Source organism: Colobus angolensis, unplaced genomic scaffold, assembly GCF_000951035.1.
Source record: "Colobus angolensis palliatus isolate OR3802 unplaced genomic scaffold, Cang.pa_1.0 Scaffold120, whole genome shotgun sequence".
Taxonomy (NCBI): Eukaryota; Metazoa; Chordata; class Mammalia; order Primates; family Cercopithecidae; genus Colobus; species Colobus angolensis.
The window spans coordinates 2,111,207-2,131,572 of NW_012113142.1; the positions used below are offsets into that span (position 1 = coordinate 2,111,207).

A 20,366-nucleotide genomic window follows, 5' to 3' on the forward strand; every position below is an offset into this window, starting at 1 on the left:
TGTGAAAAGACCACCGAACAGGCTTTGTGTGAGCAATAAAGCTTTTTAATCACCTGGGTGCAGGCGGGCTGAGTCCAAAAAGAGAGTCAGCGAAGGGAGATAGGGGTGGGACCGTTTTATAGATTTGGGTAGGTAAAGGAAGATTACAGTCAAAGGGGGTTGTTCTCTGGCGGGCAGGGGTGGGGGTCACAAGGTGCTCAGTGTGGGAGCTTTTGAGCCAGGATGAGCCAGGAGAAGAAATTTCACAAGGTAATGACATCAGTTAAGGCAGGAACAGGCCATTTTCACTTCTTTTGTGATTCTTCAGTTGCTTCAGGCCATCTGGATGTATAAGCGCAGGTCACAGGGGATATGATGGCTTAGCTTTGGCTCAGAGGCCTGACATTCCTGTCTTCTTATATTAATAAGAAAAATAAAACGAAATAGTGGTAAAGTGTTGGGGCGGCGAAAATTTTTGGGGGTGGTATGGAGAGATAATGGGCGATGTTTCTCAGGGCTGCTTCGAGTGGGATTAGGGGCCGTGTGGGAACCTAGAGTGGGAGAGATAAAGTTGAAGGAAGATTTTGTGGTAAAGGGCGGTATTGTGGGGTTGTTAAAAGGAGCATTCGTCATATGGAATGATTGGTGATGGCCTGGGTGTGGTTTTGTATGAATTGAGAAACTAAATGAAAGACACAAGGTCCGAATAAGAGGAGAAAAACAGGTATTAAAGGACTAAGAATTGGGAGGACTCAGGACATCCAGTTAGAGAGTGTCCAAGGGGGTTCAGTGTAATTACTTGTTTGGTTGGGGAGTTTTTGGGTTCTATTTTTGACAGCAGTCTTTTTTTTTTTAAGTTGGAAGCTGAGCTTGGTGAGGTGTGTCTTTAAAAGACCATTAGTCCATTCTACCTTTCCTGAAGGCTGAGGATGGTAAGGGGTATGAAGTTTCCACTGAATACCAAGAGCCTGAGAAACTGCTTGGGTGATTTGACTAATAAAGGCCAGTCCGTTATCGGACTGTATAGAGATGGGAAGGCTAAACCAAGGAATTATGTCTGACAAAAGGGAAGAAATGACTGTGGTGGCCTTCTCAGACCCTGTGGGAAAGGCCTCTATCCATCCAGTGAAAGTGTCTACCCAGACCAAGAGGTATTTCAGTTTCCTAACTCAAGGCATCTGAGTAAAGTCAATTTTCCAGTCCTGGGCAGGGGCAAATCCCCAAGCTTGATGTGTAGGGAAGGGGGGGGATGCTGAACAATCCCTGAGGGGTAGTAGAATAGTAGATGGAACACTGAGAAGTGATTGCCTTAAGGATAGATTTCCATGATGGCAAGGAAGTGAGAGGTTCTAAGAGGCCGGCTAGCAGCTTGAGAGGTTACGAAATGATGACAGAATAGAATGGGCCAGTGCGGCTGGAAGGAGATATTTTCCTTGGTCCAAGAACCGTTGGCTTTGTGTGGGAAGAGATTGATAGGTGGAAGTTTCAGTGGGGGAGTAGGTGGGAGTGGCCAGATGAGAAGGAGAAAAACTGCCATGAGTGATAGAAGTTGGAAGGCTAGTTGCTTTTTTAGCTACCTTATCAGCATAAGCATTGTCCGGAGCAATGGGATCTGATCCTTTTGATGGCTGCTTTTTTAGCTACCTTCTCGCATGAGTGTTGTCCTGAGCATGGGATCTGATGCCTTTTGATGGCCCTCGCAGTGAATGACTCCAGCTTCCTTTGGAAGTAAAGCGGCCTTGAGAAGAGTTTTTATTAAAGAGGCATTAATGATGGAGGACCCTTGTGTAGTGAGGAGACCTCTTTTTGCCCATGTAACAGTATGGTGGTGCAGGATATGGAAGGCATATTTAAAGCCAGTATAAATATTGATGCGTAGTCCCTTTGCAAGAGTGAGGGCTCAAGTTAAGGCAATGAGTTCGGCTTGCTGAGAGGTAGTGGAGGGGGGCAGAAAGTATATGCGTCAAGTGGGAGGAAGAAAATAGATTCTGGAAGTTATGAGAACTGTAGAGAGTGAGTTGAACATAGTTTGTGCTTTTGAGGGCCTCTAAAAGTATTAAAGCAGCAGCAGCCGCTGCATGCAGACATGAGGGCTGGGCTAAAACAGTAAGGTCAAGTTGCTTGGACAGAAAGGCTACAGGATGCAGTCCCGGCTCTTGTGTAAGAATTCTGACTGCACTAACCATACCTAGGAAGGAAAGGAGTTGTTGTTTTGTAGAAGGGATTGGGGTTTGGGAGATTAACCAGACACAATGAGCAGGGAGAGCATGTGTGTTTTCATGAGAATTATGCCGAGATAGGTAACAGATTAGGAAGAAATCTGGGCTTGACTGAAGTAATAGGGGCTGTCTGTGAAGCTTTGTGGCAGCACAGCCCAGGTAATTCGCTGAGCCTGATGGGTGTCAGGGTCAGTCCAAGTGAAAGTAAAGAGAGGCTGGGATGAAGGGTGCAAAGGAATAGAAAAGAAAGCATGTTTGAGATCCAGAACAGAATACTGGGTTGTGGAGGGAGGTATTGAGGATAGGAGAGTATATGGGTTTGGCACCACAGGGTGGATAGGCAAGGCAATTTGGTTGGTAAGATACAGATCCTGAACTAACTTGTAAGCCTTGTCTGGTTTTAGGACAGGTAAAATGGGGGAATTGTAAGGAGAGTTTATAGGCTTTAAAAGGCCATGCTGTAACAGGCGAGTGATAACAGGCTTTAATCCTTTTAAAGCGTGCTGTGGGATGGGATATTGGCATTGAACAGGGTAAGGGTGATTAGGTTTTAATGGGATGGTAAGGGGTGCATCATTCGTTGCCAAGGAGGGAGTAGAGGTGTCCTATACTTGTGGGTTAAGGTGGGGAATATGAGAGGAAGATGCAAAGGAGGCTTTGGGTTGGGAAGAAGAGTGGCAATGGATGTGGCTGTAATCCAGGAATGATCAGGGAAGCAGATACTTTGGTTAAAATGTCTCGGCCTAATTAAGGGAACTGGGCAGGTGGGGATGACTACAAAGGAGCGTATAACTAAAAAGAATATTGTCCAAGTTGGAACCAGAGTTGGGGAGTTTTAAGAGGTTTAGGAGCCTGGCTGTCAATTCCCACAACAGTTATGGAGGCAAGGGAAACAGGCCCTTGAAAAGAAGATCATGTGGAGTGGGTAGCCTCCGTGTTGATTAAGAAGGGGACGTGCTTACCCTCCACTGTAAGATTTACTGAAAGCGTCTGTGATGGTCCAGGAATCTTCCAAGGTGATTGGGCAATGTCAGTTTTCAGCTGCTAAGCCAAGGAGATCTGGGAAGGCATCAGAGAGCCTTGGGCCAGAGCTCCAGGGGCTCTGGGAGTGGCTGCCGGGTGAGTTGGACAGTCCGATTTCCAGTGGGGTCCCGCACACATGGGACAAGGTTTAGGAGGACTCCTGGGCTGCGAGCATTCCTTGGCCCAGTGGCCAGATTTCCAGCATTTGACGTAAGCTTCTGGGGGAAGAGGTTCTAGGGGAACCCCTGGCAGCTGCGGGTTCAGGAGTTTGGAAGTTCTTGTGTGCTGGAGATGTGGCTGAGGTTTGTCTCACAGTGGAGGCAAGGAATTGCAACTCAGAAATACGTTGCCACAGGGCTGCCTCTACTCTATTATTGTACACCTTGAAGACGAGGTTCATTAAGTCCTGTTGTGGGGTTTGAGGGCCAGAATTTAATTTTTGGAGTTTTATTTAATGTTGGGAGCGGATTGGGTAATAAAATGTATATTGAATCGCTTCTCGGCCTTTTGGCTAAGATCAAGTGTGTGAAATGTATATTGAGAATGAGACTTCTGACCTTTCAGAGTCTGGGGCTGTAAAGAGTCTGAGGGTTGTTGTGAAACAGGCCATGAACCGGGCTGGGTTTTTATATCTGATGAAGAGCCTACAAGCTAACTGATTTGGGAGAGGTCAGATAAAGAAAAAGAGCATTCACCTTGACTATGTCTTTAGCTCCAGCCAGCTTTTTAAGAGGAAATTGCTGGGCAGGTGGGGGAGTGCTAGCCACGGAACGAAACTGTAAGTCAGACCGGGTGTGAGGAGGGGAGGTGATAAAAGAATTATAGGGTCGGGGAGCGGAGGCTGAGGAAAAATTGGGACCTGGCTCGGCCTGGCGAGGAGCAGCCTGGGGAGGAGGGGAGAGGTCAGATGGGTCTGTAGAAAAGGAAGATTGGAAAGACTCAGTGATGCTTGGGGTTGGGGCTGAGGGGACAGGCGGGAGGGAAAGAAGCAAGATTTGGGATGAGTTGCATTGGGAGCAGAGACTAGGGAGGGACCGACGTGTAAAAGAATGCCTGGACGTCAGGCACCTCAGACTGTTTGCGTATTTTACGAGAATTATCTAGATCTTGAAGGATGGAAAAAATCGAAAGTGCCGTTTTCTGGCTATTTGGAACCACTGTCGAGTTTGTATTGGGGTCAAGCGGTGTTGCAGAAGAAAATAAGGCGGCCAGGCGCGGTGGCTCACGCCTGTAATCCCAGCACTTTGGGAGGCCGAGGTGGGTGGATCACGAGGTCAGGAGATTGAGACCATCCTGGCTAACATGGTGAAACCCCGTCTCTGCTAAAAATACAAAAAATTAGCTGGGCAAGGTGGTGGGTGCCTGTTGTCCCAGCTACTCGGGAGGCTGAGGCAGGAGAATGGCGTGAACCCGGGAGGCGGAGCTTGCAGTGAGCTGAGATCACGCCACGGCACTCCAGCCCGGGCGACAGAGCGAGACTCCGTCTCAAAAAAAAAGAAAAAAAGAAAATGAGGCATTTAGGTTTTAGGTCAGGTGTGAGTTGAAGAGGTTTTAAAAGTTTTTGAGAACACAGGCTAAGGGAAGAGGGAGGAATGGAGGGTGGAAGGTTGCCCATAGTGAAGGAGGCAAGCCCAGAGAAAAGAGAGGGTAGAGACCCAGAGAGAAGAGCTGGAGGGTTCTTGCCCCCCAGGAAAGTGGAGAGAAAAAAGAGAGGGTAGAGACATGGAGAGAAGAGTTGGGGGGTGCTTGCCCGCCAGAAAAGTGCAGAAGGGGTGGGAGGTGCTTGCTCCCCAGGAAAGCAGAAAGGGGTGGGAGGTGCTTGCCCCCCAGGAAAGTGGAAAAGGGGTGGGAGGTGCTTGCCCCCCAGGAAAGTGGAAAAGGGGTGGGAGGTACTTGTCCCCCAGGAAAGTGGAAAGAAAAGAGAGGGTAGAGACATGGAGAGAAGGGGTGAGGGGTGCTTGCTCCCCAGGAAAGTGGAGAAGGGGTGGGAGGTGCTTGCCCCCCAGGAAAGTGGAAACAGGGTAGAGACACGGAGAGAAGGGGTGGGTGAGCAGCCCTGGGCTGCAATGTGGGTGAGCAGCCAGAGCAGGCGTCCCCACAACTGACTTGCCACCAAGGGAATGTGGGTGAATGACCAAGGCAGGCGTCCCGGCGGTGATCAGACACCAATGAAATGTGGTGAATAATCAGGCAGGCGTTCCCGCAGTGATTAAACACCAAGGGAAGACTGTCTTCCCAAGTCTGTGACCGATGTCGGAGTTATGGGTCCATGGATAAAACGCGTCTCCTTTGTCTCTACCAGAAAAGGAAAGGAACTGAAATTAAGAGAAGAGAGAAATTGAAGAGTGGCGCCAAGATTGAAAGGAGAAAGAGGTTGAGGGATAGTGAGAGAGGTTGGAGAAGAGAGTAAAGAGAGGCCGCTAACCCGATTTAAAATTGGTGAGATGTTCCTTGGGCTGGTTGGTCTGAGGACCAGAGGTCATAGGTCGATCTTTCTCATGGAGCAAAGAGCAGGAGGACGAGGAATGATCTCCCAAGGGAGGCCCCCCCACCCCCGATCCCAGTCACGGCACCAAAGTTCACTTGCGTCCAAGTGAAGAGACACCGGACAGGCTTTGTGTGAGCAACAAGGCTGTTTATTTCACCTGGGTGCAGGCGTGCTGAGTCTGAAAAGAGAGTCAGCGAAGGGAGATAGAAGTGGGCCTGTTTTACAGGATTTGGGTAGGTAATGGAAAATTACAGTCAAAGGGGGTTATTCTCTGGTGGGCAGGGGCGGGGGACACAGGGTGCTCAGTGGGGGAGCTTTTGAGCCAGGTTAAGCCAGGAGAAGGAATTTCACAAGGTAATATCATCAGTTAAGGCAGGAACAGGCCATTTTCACTTTCGTGATTCTTTAGTTACTTCAGGCCATCTGGATGTATACGTGCAGGTCATAGGGGATATGATGGCTTAGCCTGGGCTCAGAGGCATGACAATGGGGTTTCACCATGTTGATCAGGCTGGTCTCGAACTCCTGACCTAGTGATCTGCCCTCCCCCCCGCTTGGCCTCCCAAAGTGCTGGGATTACAGGCACGAGCCACTGCGCCCGGCATGACTCCATCCTTTAAAGATTAGTTTTGTGGGCTGGGCATGGTGGGTCAAGAGGCTGAGGCAGGGGAATAGCTTGAGCCTGGGAAGCAGAGGCTGCAGTGAGCTGAGATTGAGTCACTGCATTCCAGCCTGGGCAACAGAGCAAGACTCTGTCTCAAAAAAATAACAAATAAATAAATAAATGAAAAGGGCAAAGAAGACTTAATAGACATTTCTCAAAGACATACAAATGACCACCAGGTACATTAAAAGAAAAGAAAAGAAAAGCTCAGCATCACTAATCGTTAGGGAAATGCAAATCAAAACCACAGTGAGATACAGCACTTCACACCATTAGAATGGCTATTATCAAAAAGACAAGTGAAGCCTGGGCAACATGGCAAAACCTCGTCTCTACCTAAAAAGAAAAAAAAAAAAAAAAAGCAGAAACTAGCCAGACATGGTGACACACACCTGTAGTCCCAGCTACTCAGGAAGCTGAGGTGGGAGAATCGCTTGAGCCCAGGAGGTCAAGGCTGCAGCGAGCTATGATCCTGCCACTGCCCTCCAGCCTGGGCGATAGAGTGAGACCATGTCTCAATTAGAACAAAACATTTAAAAAGGATAAATGATAAATGATGATGAGATGTGGAGACCAGGGAAGCCTTGACTCTGTTGTTGGGAATGTAAATTGGTTCAGTCAATTTACATTTTCCCTGGAAAATAGCAGGGAGTTTCTTCAGAAAGTTAAAATAGGCAATAGGATTGCCATTACAGCCCAGCAACCTCATTTCTGGGTACCTATCCAAGGTAATTGAAATAAACATGTCACCAGGCACGGTGGCTCACGTCTGTAATCCCAGCACTTTGGGAGGCCAAGATGGATGAATCACCTGAGGACAGGAGTTCGAGACCAGCCTGGGCAAACATGGTGGTAACATGCAGAGGCTGCAATGAGCCGCGATCGCGCCACTGCACTCCAGCCTGGGCAACGGAGCAGGACTCCATCTCAAAAAAAAAAAAAAAAGAAAAGAAAGAAAGAAAAAAAAGATTAGTTTTGCTTTTTTGGTTTGGTACGTTACACAGGTGGAATCCTATATTATTCTTTCATATCTAGTTTTTTTTTTTTTCCCTGAGACAGGGTCTCACTCTGTTGGGTAGACCTGAGCTTTGAACTCCTGGGCTCCAGCAATCTTCCCACCTCAGCCTCCCAGGTAGCTGGGACCACAGGCGTGTGCCACCAAGCTCAGATAATTTTTCTTAGTTTTTGTAGAGATGGAGTCTTGCTATATTGCCCAGGCTTGTCTCCAACTACTGGGCTCAAGTGATCCTCCTGTCTCAGCCTCCCAAAGTGCTGGGATTAGCAGTGTGAGTCACTACACCTGGTTCATATCTGGCTTTTTCCCCTCAGCATTAGGTTGTGAGTTGTGTGTAATTGTAGTTCATTCTCACTGTGGAATAGTATTGTATTATGTTGATAAATGACAATTTATTTTCCATTCTACTATTGACACACATGTGGGTGGTTCCCAGTTTGGAGCTATTATAAATAATGCTGCTATGAATGTTCTAGTGCGTGCCTTTTGGTGGACATAGGAACACGTTTTTGTTTTTTAAGATGGAGTTTCACTCTTGTTGCATAGGCTGGAGTGCAGTGGTGTGATCTCAGCTCACTGCAAGTTCCCTCTCCAGGGTTCATGCTATTCTCTGGCCTCAGCCTCCTGAGTAGCTGGGACTACAGGCGCCTGCCACCACACCCCCCTAATTTTTTGTATTTTTAGTAGAGATAGGGTTTCGCCATGTTGGCCAGGTTGGTCTCAAACTCCTGACCTCAGGTGATCCGCCTGCCTCGGCCTCCCAAAGTGCTGGGATTACAGGCGTGAGCCACCATGCCCAGCCATGAACACGTTTCTGATGGGTACATGCCTAGGAGTGGAATTGCTCGATTATAGAGTGTGCATATGTTTGGCTTTAACAAAAACTGTCAGTAGTTTTCCACTCCCTCCAGCAGTATGACTTGCCACGCAGCACTTCCTCACTAACATTTGGTGTTTTCCGTCTTTTTCCATTGTAGTCATTCTGGTGAGTGTGTGAATACTGGCACATTGTGGTTTAAACGTGTATTTCTGTGATGACGAATAAAACCAAGTTGCTTTTTATATTTACCATGTGGGTTTCCTTCTCGTGAAGTGTTTACGTCTCAGCCATTGTCTTTCTTTTTCTTTTGCTTTTCTTTCTTTCTTTTTTTTTTGTGGGGGGTGGGGTGCAGCGATGGGATCATAGCTCACTGAAGCCTCCACCTCCTGGCCTCAAGCCATCCTCCTGCCTCAGCCTGCCACAGTGCTGGGATTACAGGAGTGAGCCACCCCGCCCAGCCCCAGGTAATTAAAAAAAGTTTTTGGCTGGCTCTGGTGGCTCACACCTGTAATCCCAGCACTTTCAGAGACCAAGGGAGACCTGAGCTCAGGAGTTCAAGACCAGCCAGGCCAACATGGTGAAACCCCATCTCTACCAATAATACAAAAATTAGTCGGGCATGGTGGTGTGTGCCTGTAGTCCCAGCTACTCAGGAGGCTGAGACAGGAGAATCGCATGAACCTGGGAGGTGGAGATTGCAGTGAGCCGAGATTGCACCACCGCATTCCAGCCTGGGCGACAGAAGGAGACTCTGTCTCAAAAAAAAAGAAAAAAAAAGAGTGCGAACTCATTTGAAAATAGGGCCTTTGCAGAAGTAATTAGTGAAGAAGAGGACATACTGGGTTACCGTGCGCTCTAAATCCAATATGTCTTTGTAAGAAGGCCATGTAGGGTGGCAGCGCACCACTGTAATCCCAGCACTTTGGGAGGTGGAAGGATGGCTTCAGCCACTGCACTTCAGCCTGGGAGACAGAACGAGACTCAATCTCAAAGAAAAAAAAATTTACGAAAGGAAAGTTCAGCCTAAAGAAGAGAACATCTGGGGCAAACGTGATCATGGCTTCAGTGGATACCGTCCGGCAACTCCCCATATCCCTTCAGTGGTCGCTTTTGTAAACCAAAGGCCACTTCCTGGGGACTCTTCCTGAAAACCTTGTTCCTGGTCACAGAGAACCCTCAGTTTGCTCATAAGACAAGCCAGAAGTGTGGGGTACAGCCTTCAACCAGTGACAGCAGGGAACTGGGGAGTACCTGAGCCTCCCCGGCTAAGCCAGCTCTGAGGTCTGCCCTGCACAGGCTCCCAGAACTCCTTGGCTGCTCACGCCATGACCTGCTTGATAACTCCCCCTGCGTTGCTGCCTCTTCTTCCCTGCCTCAGTTTCCCCTTCCTCTCCTGGGGCTCCCATGGAATCACCTCCCAAATAAATGACTTGCATCAGAATCCTTGTCCAGGGCCTGCTAGAGAAACTGAAATAAAAAGAACAGTCTTCAAATCTGCCTAAGCTCGATTTCCTTTTATCTTCCAAAAGAAAAAAAAAAGACAAGTTAAGCATTTTTGTAAAGAACAGGGTCAACAGGTAGAAGAAATGGGAATATATACTTCAGTCAAAGAGAATTTTTTTTTCCCTTTTGAAATGGAGTCTCACTCTGTTGTCCAGGCTGGAGTGCAGTGGCACGATCTCGGCTCACTGCAACCTCTGCCTCCGGGTTCAAGCGATACTCCTGCCTCAGCCTCCCAAGTAGCTGGGATTACAGACACGTGACACCACGCAAGGTTAATTTTTGTATTTTTGGTAGAGACAGGGTTTCGTCATGTGGGCCAGACTCATCTTGAACTCCTGACCTCAAGGTATCCACCCACCTCAGCTTACCAAAGTGCTAGCATTAGAGGGGTAAGTCACTGCACTCGACCAATAATTTTTTTTTTTTTTGAAGAGACAGAGTCTTGCTTGGTCAGCCAGGCTGGTGTGCAGTGGCATGATCGTAGTTCACTGCAGCCTTGAACTCCTGAACTCAAGTGATCCTCCTGCCTCAGCCTCCTGAGTAAACAGGCCTACAGGTACACATGCCACCATATTCAGTTAATTTTTATTAAATTTTTAAAAATAGTCTAGGTGAGGTGGCTCACGCCTACAATTTCAGCACTTTGGGAGGCCGAGGTGGGCAGATCACCTGAGGTCAGGAATTCAAGACCAGCCTGGGCAACGTGGTGAAACCCTGTCTCTACTAAACACAAAAATTAGCCAGGCACAATCCTAGCTACTCGGAGGCTGAGGCAGAAGAATCATTCGAACCTAGGAGGTAGAGGCTGCAGTGAGCTAAGACCGCGCCACTGTACTCCAGCCTGGATGGCAGAGCAAAACTCTGTCTCAAAAAAACAAACGGCTGGGCACAGTGACTCATGCCTGTGATCCCAGCACTTTGGGAGGCTGAAGTGGATGGATAACTTGAGGTCAGGAGTTTGAGACCAGACTGACCAACATGGTGAAACCCCATCTCTACTAAAAATACAAAATTAGCTGGGCATGGTGGTATGTGCCTGTAATCCCAGCTACCTGGGAGGCTAAGTCACAAGAATCGCTTGAACCCGGGATGCAGAGGTTGCGGTGAGCTGAGATTGTACCATAGCACTCCAGCATGCGCAACAGGAGCAAAGCTCCATCTCAATTAAACAAAAACAAAAACATAAACAAACCACCCTCTCATGATCATCCAGACTGTTCTGCCTGGTTTGAGTGACAGGCAACTCATCATCTGTCCTCTTCCCACCTACGACAGCTCTGACTATCACAAAGTTCTGTTAAGTTCTTTTAAAAATTTGGCTGAAGCCAGGTGTGGTGGCTCACCCCTATAACCCCAGTGCCTTGGGAGGCTGGAGTGAGCAGATTGCTTTGAGACCAGGAGTTTGAGAGCAGCCTGGCAACCTTTGAGCTCTACAATTTTTTTTTTTTTTTTTTTTTTTTTTGAGAGGAGTTTCACCCTTTTTTCCCAAGCTGGAGTGCAATGGCGCGATCTTGGCTCACTGCAACCTCCACCTCCCAGGTTCAAGTGACTCTCCTGCCTCAGCCTCCCAAGTCGCTGGGATTACAGGCGTGAGCCACCACAAAATTAGCCTGGCTAATTTTTGTATTTTTAGTAGAGACAGGGTTTCACCATCTTGGCCAGGCTGGTCTCGAACTCCTGACCTCAGATGATCGCCCTCCACCTCCACCTCCCAAAGTGCTGGGATTACAGGCATGAGCCACCGCACCTGGCCCCACACACACACAAAAAATTCAAATTGATCGGATATGGCCAACGTGGTGGCTCTTGCCTGTAATCTCCAACATTTTGGGAGGTCAAGGTGAGAGGGTCACTCGAGCCAAGAGTTTAAGACCAACCTGGGCCACATAGCGAGACCTCGTCTCTATTTTTTTCTTTTTCTTTTTAGAGACAGAGTCTTGATCTGTCGCCCAGGCTGGAATGCAATGGCGGGATCTTGGCTCATTGCAACCTCTGCCTCCTGCGTTCAAGTGATTCTCCTGCCTCAGCCTCCCTAGTAGCTGGGATTACAGGTGCCCATCACCATGCCCGGCTAACTTTTTTTTTTTATTTCTAGTAGGGATGAGGTTTCACCATATTGGCCAGGCTCTCCCTCTCTGGATGTATGTTTGTTTGCTGTTGTTGTTGGTTGGTTGTTTTTTCGTTTGTTGTGTATTGTTTTAAGCGTCAGGTGATTGTGATGATCAGTTTGGGATTTGTTAGAAGAGATCTCTCAGATGCCCCCAGCCAGCCCTGGCCCTGCCAGTGTGGCTCCAAGAAGATGGATGAGTTGGCACCTGCCTGGACCATGTTTTTAAATAGCCACTGTCGAGGTTGGGCTACTCTGTGCTCACATCTTGAGACCATCCAGAGCTCCACACGGAAATAAGCAAACAAAACTTTGCCCAAGAGCCAGAAACCTCTCTGCAATAACCAATTGTGCTATAAAGTAACTTAGTTCAGTTCACTGGAATATTACTTAATTTCCTCTGCTTTTTCTTTTCAAACAAGGAAGTGTTGACTCAGCCAACAGCACTGGGAACCGGACTCCCTGGGGCCTGCCTGCCTGCGCTCTTCTCCCAAATTCTCTTCCTTTTTTGTCCCTGTTGATGGAATTCAATAAAGGGATTGCTACCATCTGTCACTTGGTTTTTTTGTTGCTTAGTTGGTTGGTGTTTTGTTTTTTTGTTTTTTTGGCAGAGTCTCACTCTGTTGCCCAGGATGGAGTGCAGTGGTGCCATCTCAGCTCACTGCAACCTCTACCTCCCAGGTTCAAGTGATTCTCCTGCCTCAGCCTCCGGGGTAGCTGGGATTGCAGGTGCCTGCCACCACACCCGGCCAATTTTTGTGTTTTTAGTAGAGATAGGGTTTCTCCATGTTGGCCAGGCTGATCTTAAACTCCTGACCTCAAGTGATCCGCCCGCCTCGGCCTCCCAAAGTGCTGTGATCACAGGCATGAGCCACAACGCCCGGCCCCAGATTATCTTTCTCTGCTGTCTAATTTCCTTCCCATGAGTATTAGGTTGCTTTTTCTTCGATGGGTCAAAAGTGCTGCTTTTGTTCCCAACCACAGAATTCTCCGGAATTCTTTGCAGAGCCATCTCAGCCTCATAAAAGGGGATCAGGCAGGAGGAGTTTGGGAGAAACCTGTGAAGGGCCTGATTTGCAGCATCATGATGGGCCTCTCCGTGGCCTCTGCTGTGATCCTGGCATCCCTCTTGAGTCTCCACCTTGGAACTGCCATACGTACGTAGCTGGCCCATTCCCCTCCTGGGGTTCCTTCCCGGACCGCCTGGGAGTGGACGGAAAGGAGCATCTCCAAAGCCCTTCCTCTCCCTGATTTTTAGGTGGGACTGACATAGCCAAGACATGCTGCTTCCAACACAGCCACAAGTCCCTTCCCTGGACCCGGGTGCAAAGCTATGAATTCACCAGTAACAGCTGCTCCCAGCAGGCTGTAATGTGAGTATTTCTCGGACGTGCTTTCAGGGACCCTGTCAGCTATGGAACAGGATGGGTGCTGGGCAGACCCCCAGGATGAGCCTTGGGATGGGAACCTGGAAACCCCCCCTCTGAACACTAACAAGTGTGACTCTGAGCTTCAGGTAGAACCTGACTCTTTTTTTTTTTTCTTTTTGAGACTGAGTTTCGTTCTTGTTGCCCAGGCTGGAGTGCAATGGCATGATCTCGGCTCACTGCAACCTCCACCTCCCAGGTTCAAGCAATTATCCTGCCTCAGCCTCCCAAGTAGCTGGGATTACAGGCACATGCGACCATGCCCAGCTAATTTTTGTGTTATCAGTAGGGACAGAATTTCACCATGTTGGCCAGGCTGGTGTTGAACTCCTGAACTCAGGTGATTTGCCCTCCTCAGCCTCCCAAAATGCTGGGATTACAGGTGTGAGCCACTGGTCCCAGCCAACCCCCACTTTTAATAAACTCACAGTGAGATAAGGGGTTCAAGAATCATTAGCTGTCATGAATAACCTTGAAAATGTGGTTAACAATTAAATAACATGTTGAGTGTAGGGTTCCTTTGTGGGGTGATGAAAATATCCTAAAGTTGATTGTGGTGATGGTTGCATAATCTATGACTATAATAAAAAACCATTGAATTATAATTATACCCTTTAAATGGGTGGAGCTGTACAGGGTGGGGAGGTTTAGACAATTGCTTGAGCCCAGGGGTTCAAGGCTGCAGTGAGCTATGATCGTACCACTGCACTCCAGCCTGGGTAACACAGACTTCATCCCTAACAACAACAACAAAAAAGAGTGAATTACAGTTATCCCCCAGTACCCACAGGGGATTGGTGCCAGGATTTTGGCATACAATTTCCCCTGCATTTATGCAGGTTTTGCATCACGGAGTACTGTATTTTCCATCCTCCTTTGGTTGGAAAAAGGCTGCCTATTTTGACCCCACAGAGGTCAAACCCGTATTGTTCAAGAGTCAACTGTATGTGCCGTTTGAACTGTGTCCCAACAAAGCTGTTCTGTTACAATGAAAGAACCGGCCGGGCGAGGTGGCGCAGTCTTGTAAGCCCAGCTACTCCAGAGGCTGAGGCAGGAGAATCGCTTGAACCCGGGAGGCGGAGTTTGCAGTGAGTTGAGATCGCGTCACTGCATTCCAGCCTGGGTGACAAGAGAGAAACTGTTTCAAAAAAAAAAAAAATAGGCCAGGCATGGTGGCTCAAGCCTGTAATCCCAGCACTTTGGTAGGCCGAGGCAGGGGCATCACCTGAGGTCGGGAGTTCCAGACCAGCCTGACCAACATGGAGGAACCCTGTCTCTACTAAAAATAAAAGATTAGCCAGGCATGGTGGCGCATGCCTGTAATCCCAGCTACTCGGGAGGCTGGGGCAGGAGACTCGCTTGAATCTGGGAGGCAGAGGTTGCGGTGAGCCGAGATCACACCATTGCACTCTAGCCTGGGCAACAAGAGTGAAACTCCGTCTCAAAAAAAATAAAACAAAATAAAAGCTAGGTGTGATGGCTCACGCCTGTTATCCCAGCACTTTGGGAGGCCGATGTGGGCAGATCGCCTGAGGTCAGGAGTTCGAGACCACCCTGGCCAACATGGCAAAAACCCATCTCTACCAAAAATACAAAAATTAGCTGGGCGTGCTGATGCGTGCCTATAATCCCAGCTACTTGGGCGTCTGAGGCAGGAGCATTGCTTGAACCTGGGAAGTGGAGGTTGCGATGAGCTGAGATCACGTCATTGCACTCCAACCTGGGCAACAGAGCGAGAGTTTGTCTCAAAAAAAATTAAGTATCCTGGTGCAGGTTACAAGCTACAGGCTAGAACTGGTGGAAAATGGTAAATGGCACCTGGAAGAGGTGGGTCTGGAGGCACAGTTTCCAGTGGAAATCAAGGTAGCAAAGAGGAGGGAGGCAAGGCCCAGGAGAAGAGGGGACAGGGACAGATAGCAACAGGTCCGTGGCAAGGCCAGAAGACTAGTGAGGGAACTGCCCCTCCTTCCCTTTCTATCCCATCCCAGGAGGCAAAGAGTCTCAATACTGACTTATCCATGTCTCTCTTTCACAGATTCACCACCAAAAGAGGCAAGAAAGTCTGTGCCAATCCAAAGGAAAACTGGGTGCAAAGATACATTTCTTTATTGAAAACTCAGAAACAATTGTGACTCAGCTGAATTTTCACCCGAGGACGCCTGGATCCGGCTCTTAACTCTGCAGCCCTCAGGGGAGCCTGCAGGATCTTTTCCGAAGGCTCCATGGGCCTGCTGGGGAGGAAAGGGTGTTTTCTCCCAGAGATATTTTAATAAAGGTTGTTCACAGAGTTGACTTGTTCATAACATTCTTTGTCCATGAAACCCGAATTTTCTTCAAGGAAAGAAAACTGATTCAGTATGCATGGCTGGCTGCCTGGGAGATCCTCAACCCCCGAACGGACCCTGATACTGAATTCTGCCTTGGGTTTTTGTTTGTTTGTGCAAAAAAAAGCAAGGGGAATTTTAATACACTTTGGGAAAATGCTTGGTGAATGTTTTAACATTATTTAGAGAAATAAGTTTAGTTTATTTGGAAAAGTAAATAAACTTATTTCTGTGCAACACCTCACAGCCTGTTAGTACCGTGTAAATTGCAATAGCTCCGAGTTGAGCAGTGTTTTCTCTTAAGAAAGCAAGACACTAATTAGTAAATGTGAATAGTATCTACCTACCAAACTGAGGGTACTTATGTCTATATAGCTTAAATAAGCTTTTTACAAAAATAATCAACTGGGTGCAGTGGCTCATGGCTATAATCCCAGCACTTTGGGAGGCTGAGGCGGGAGGATCACTTGAGCCCAGGAGTTTGAGATCAGCCTGGGCAACATAGTGAGACCCACCACTACAAAACATTTAAAAATTATTAGACATGGTGGCATGTGCCTGTAGTCCCACCTATTTGGGAGGTTGAGGTGGGAGGATTGCTGGAACCTGGGAGGTCAAGGATGCAGTGAGCCATAATCGCACCACTGCACTCCAGTCTGGGCAACAGAGCAAGACCCTGTCTCAAATAATAATAATAATAATAAAGACCAACCTGGGCAACACAGTGAAACCCTGTCTCTACAAAAACACAAAAAATTAGCCAGGTGTGGTGGCACATGCCTGTGGTCCCAGCTACTCAGGAAGCTGAGGCAAGAGGATTACTTGAGGCCAGGAGTTGGAGGTTGCAGTGGGCCAAGATCACAGTACTGCACTCCAGCCTGGGTGACAGAGCAAGCCCCTGTCTCAAAAATATTTTTTTTAATAAAAAATAAAAAGTCCAGGCATGGTGGCTCACACCTGTAATCCCAACACTTTGGGAGGCCAAAGCAGGCGGATCACGAGATCAAGAGATCGAGACCATCCTGGCTAACATGGTGAAACCCCGTCTCTACTAAAAATACAAAAAAATAGCAGAGCGTGGTGGCGGGTGCCTGTAGTCCCAGCTACTTGGACGGCTGAGGCAGAAGAATGGCGTGAACCCAGGAGGCAGAGCTTATAGTGAGCCGAGACCATGCCACTGCACCCCTGCCTGAGCAACAGAGCGAGACTCCGTCTCAAAATAAATAAATAAATAAAAACAAAATAATAAAATAAAATGATAGTTATTATTTTTGCAATTTCTTGCAACTTTTTGTGAATCTATAATTATTGCTTATAGTTATTAACTATTAATATCTATAATTACTATAGATTTACAAGAAGTTGCAAAAATAGTATGGGGAGGTCTGGTGTACCTTTTTTATTATTGAGACAGAGTCTTGCTCTGTCACCCAGACTGGAGTGCAGTGACATAATTACAGCTTACTATAGCCTCTACCTCCCTGAGTTAGGTGACCCTCCCACCTCAGTCTCTCAAGTAGGTAGGACTACAGGCATGGTCCACCACACCTGGCTAACTTTTGTAGTTTTGGCAGAGACAGGGTTTCACCATGTTGCCCAGGCTGGTCTCAAATTCTTGGGCTCAAATAATCTGCCCACCTCAGCCTCCCAAAGTGCTGGGGTTACAGGTGTGAGCCACCGTGCCCAGCCCCCAAATCTATCTTTTACTTAGTTTACCCCAGTGGCTACATCTTACATAATTATAACGCAATGTCAAACCCAGGAAATTGACGTTGGTATAAAGCGTGTGCATAGTTCTGAATTACTGTCGTTTTATCATGTGTACAGATTCACATCATAGCAACTGAGATCCTGATCTATTCCAACGTCACAGAGATCTCCCTCCAGTTATCCCTTGACAGTCACACCTCCCCTCCACCACCATCTTTAGCTCCTGGCAACCACCATCCTACTCTTTGGTACTATGAATTTGACTTTTTAGATGCTACCTAGGGAGTAAGTGAGATCATGTAGTATTTGTCTTTCTGTCCCTGGCTTATTTCACTTTGCATAATGTCCTCCAGGTTTATCTATGTTGTTGCAAATGGCAGGATTTCCTTCTTTTTTAAGGTTGAATAATATTTCATTGTCTGTGTGTGTGTGGATCACATCTTCTTTATCCATTCATCCACTGATGGACACTTAGTTGGCTTCCATATATGGGCTGTTGTGAATAATGCTTCAGTACACGTGGAAGTACAGATACCTCATTGACATGTTGATTTTTTTTCTTTTTTTCTTTCTTTCTTTCTTTTTTTTTTTTTTTATGAGACAAGAGGCTCTGTCACCCAGGCTAGAGTGCAGTGGCGCGATCACAATCTCAGTTCACTGAAACCTCTGCCTCCCAGGACCTCTGCCTCCCGGGTTCATGCCATTCTCCTGCCTTGGCCTCCCAAGTAGTTGGGACTACAGGCGTGTGCCACCATGCCTGGATAATTTTTTTTCTTTTTTTTTGAGATGGAATCTCGCTCAGTTGCCCAGGCCAGAGTGCAGTGGCACGATCTCAGCTCACTGCAAGCTCCCCATCCCAGGTTCACACCATTCTTCTGCCTCAGCCTTCTGAGTAACTGAGAGTACAGGCATCCACCACCATGCCCGGCTAATTTTTTGTATTTTTAGTAGAGACGGGGTTTCACCATAGCAGCCAGGATGGTCTCAATCTCCTGACTTCGTGATCCGCCCACCTTGGCCTCCCAAAGTGCTGGGATTACATGCGTGAGTGACCGAGCCCTGCCTGATAATTTTTTTATTTTTAGTAGAGATGGGGTTTCACCATGTTGCACAGGTTGGTCTTGAACTCCTGGCCTCAGGTGATCTGCCAACCTCGACCTCCCAAAGTGCTGGGATTACAGACGTGAGCCACCGTGCCTGGTGACATGTTTATTTCAATTACCTTGGATAGGTACCCAGAAGTGAGGTTGCTGGGCTGTACTGGCAATCCTATTGCCTGTTTGAACTTTCTGAAGGAACTCCCTGCTGTTTTCCATAATGACTGAACCAATTTACATTCCCAACAACAGAGTCAAGGCTTCCCTGGTCTCCACATCTCATCAACACTTATCATTTGTCCTTTTTAAATGTTTTGTTCTAATTGAGACATGGTTTTGCTCTATCGCCCAAGCTGGAGGGCAGTGGCAGGATCATAGCTCGCTGCAGCCTTGACCTCCAGGGCTCAAGCGATTCTCCCACCTCAGCTTCCTGAGTAGCTGGGACTACAGGTGTGTGTCACCACATCTGGCTAGTTTCTGTATTTTGTTTTGTTTTTTTTTGGTAGAGACGAGGTTTTGCCATGTTGCCCAGGCTTCACTTGTCTTTTTGATAATAGCCATTCTAATGGTGTGAAGTGCTGTATCTCACTGTGGTTTTGATTTGCATTTCCCTAATGATTAGTGTTGTGGAATATATACATATATATTTTAATGTACTTGGTGGTCATGTGTATGTCTTTGAGAAATGTCTATTAAGGCTTCTTTGCCCACTGGTTTTTTGTTTTTTGCTTTGTTTTGTTTTGCTTTGCTTTTTGTTTGTTTGTTTCATTTTGCTTTGTTTTGGTTTTTTTGAGACAGAGTCTTGCTCTGTTGCCCAGGCTGGAGTGCAGTGGCTCAATCTCAGCTCACTGCAACCTCTGCCTCCTGGGCTCAAGCTATTCCCCTGCCTCAGCCTCCTGAGTAGCTGGGATTATGGGTACATGCTAATTTTTGTATTTTTAGTAGAGACACGGTTTCACCATGCTAGTCAGGCTGGTCTCACATTCCTGACCTCAGGTGATCCGCCCACCTCGGCCTCCCAAACCAAAGTGCTGAGATTACAGGCATGAGCCACTGCCACTGGCCCCGTTTTTTTTTTTTTTTTAGATTTACTCTCGCTCTCTTGCCCAGGCTGGAGTGCAGTGGCGCCATCTCAGCTCACTGCAACCTCTGCTTCCCAGGTTCAAGCGATTCTTATTTACACTTACATTGTAAAAATACAAAATCAATCATGAGAGCTATTAGCTATTAGTACCTGGCATTTAGGAAGCGCTTATTGCTCAAAGTCCAATCTTCTTAATTTTTTATCTCAGGTCTTGGATGATGTTTTAGATATTGTTTCCCCAGAAATAAACCTTAAGATAAGAATTTACATGTAATATGTTTTGAAGGTGATCTCAGGAGACACCAACTTGAGAGAGAAAAGGAAAAGCCTCCAATAAGTGTGTATTATCAAGCAAGTTACCAATGTGGACGATGACGCTAAATGGTGTTGAGGAGCTCTGGGCAATGACGTAGAACCCATGTCTCAGAGTTAGCCCCGCCTGTGGGGCAAGGGAGCAGGGGTATTTATACACCAACTCCAGGCAGTCATTGGCTGATGGCGATGTGGTGGGGCAGGGGTGAGTGTTAATTCTCCAGGACTTCCTGCCCGCTGTGTACAAGGGCAGAGTGGACCACCAGAGTTCCAGATTATGCAGGCTGTAGAATATAATTTTTTTCTCTCTTTTTTTTCTTTCTTTTTTTTTTTTGAGACGGAGTCTCGCTCTGTCGCCCAGGCTGGAGTGCAGTGGCCAGATCTCGGCTCACTGCAAGCTCCGCCTCCCGGGTTTACGCCATTCTCCTGCCTCAGCCTCCCGAGTAGCTGGGACTACAGACGCCCGCCACCTCGCCCGGCTAGTTTTTTGTATATTTTAGTAGAGACGGGGTTTCACCGTGTTAGCCAGGATGGTCTCGATCTCCTGACCTCGTGATCCGCCCGTCTCGGCCTCCCAAAGTGCTGGGATTACAG

The 20,366-nt window shown here is 47.6% G+C and overlaps 1 protein-coding gene across 1 annotated transcript in view; it reads left to right on the forward strand.

Moving 5' to 3' along the window:
- Positions 1-15,537, forward strand: part of CCL26 (chemokine (C-C motif) ligand 26) — a 17,453-nt gene extending 1,916 nt beyond the window's left edge. The window contains exons 2-4 of the mRNA XM_011930295.1: positions 12,825-12,975; positions 13,077-13,191; positions 15,281-15,537. Of these exons, the coding sequence (XP_011785685.1) occupies positions 12,903-12,975; positions 13,077-13,191; positions 15,281-15,377 (285 nt within the window). The 5' untranslated portion in view covers positions 12,825-12,902 and the 3' untranslated portion in view covers positions 15,378-15,537. The remainder of the gene's footprint in view (positions 1-12,824; positions 12,976-13,076; positions 13,192-15,280) is intronic.
- The last annotated feature ends 4,829 nt before the right edge of the window (positions 15,538-20,366 follow it).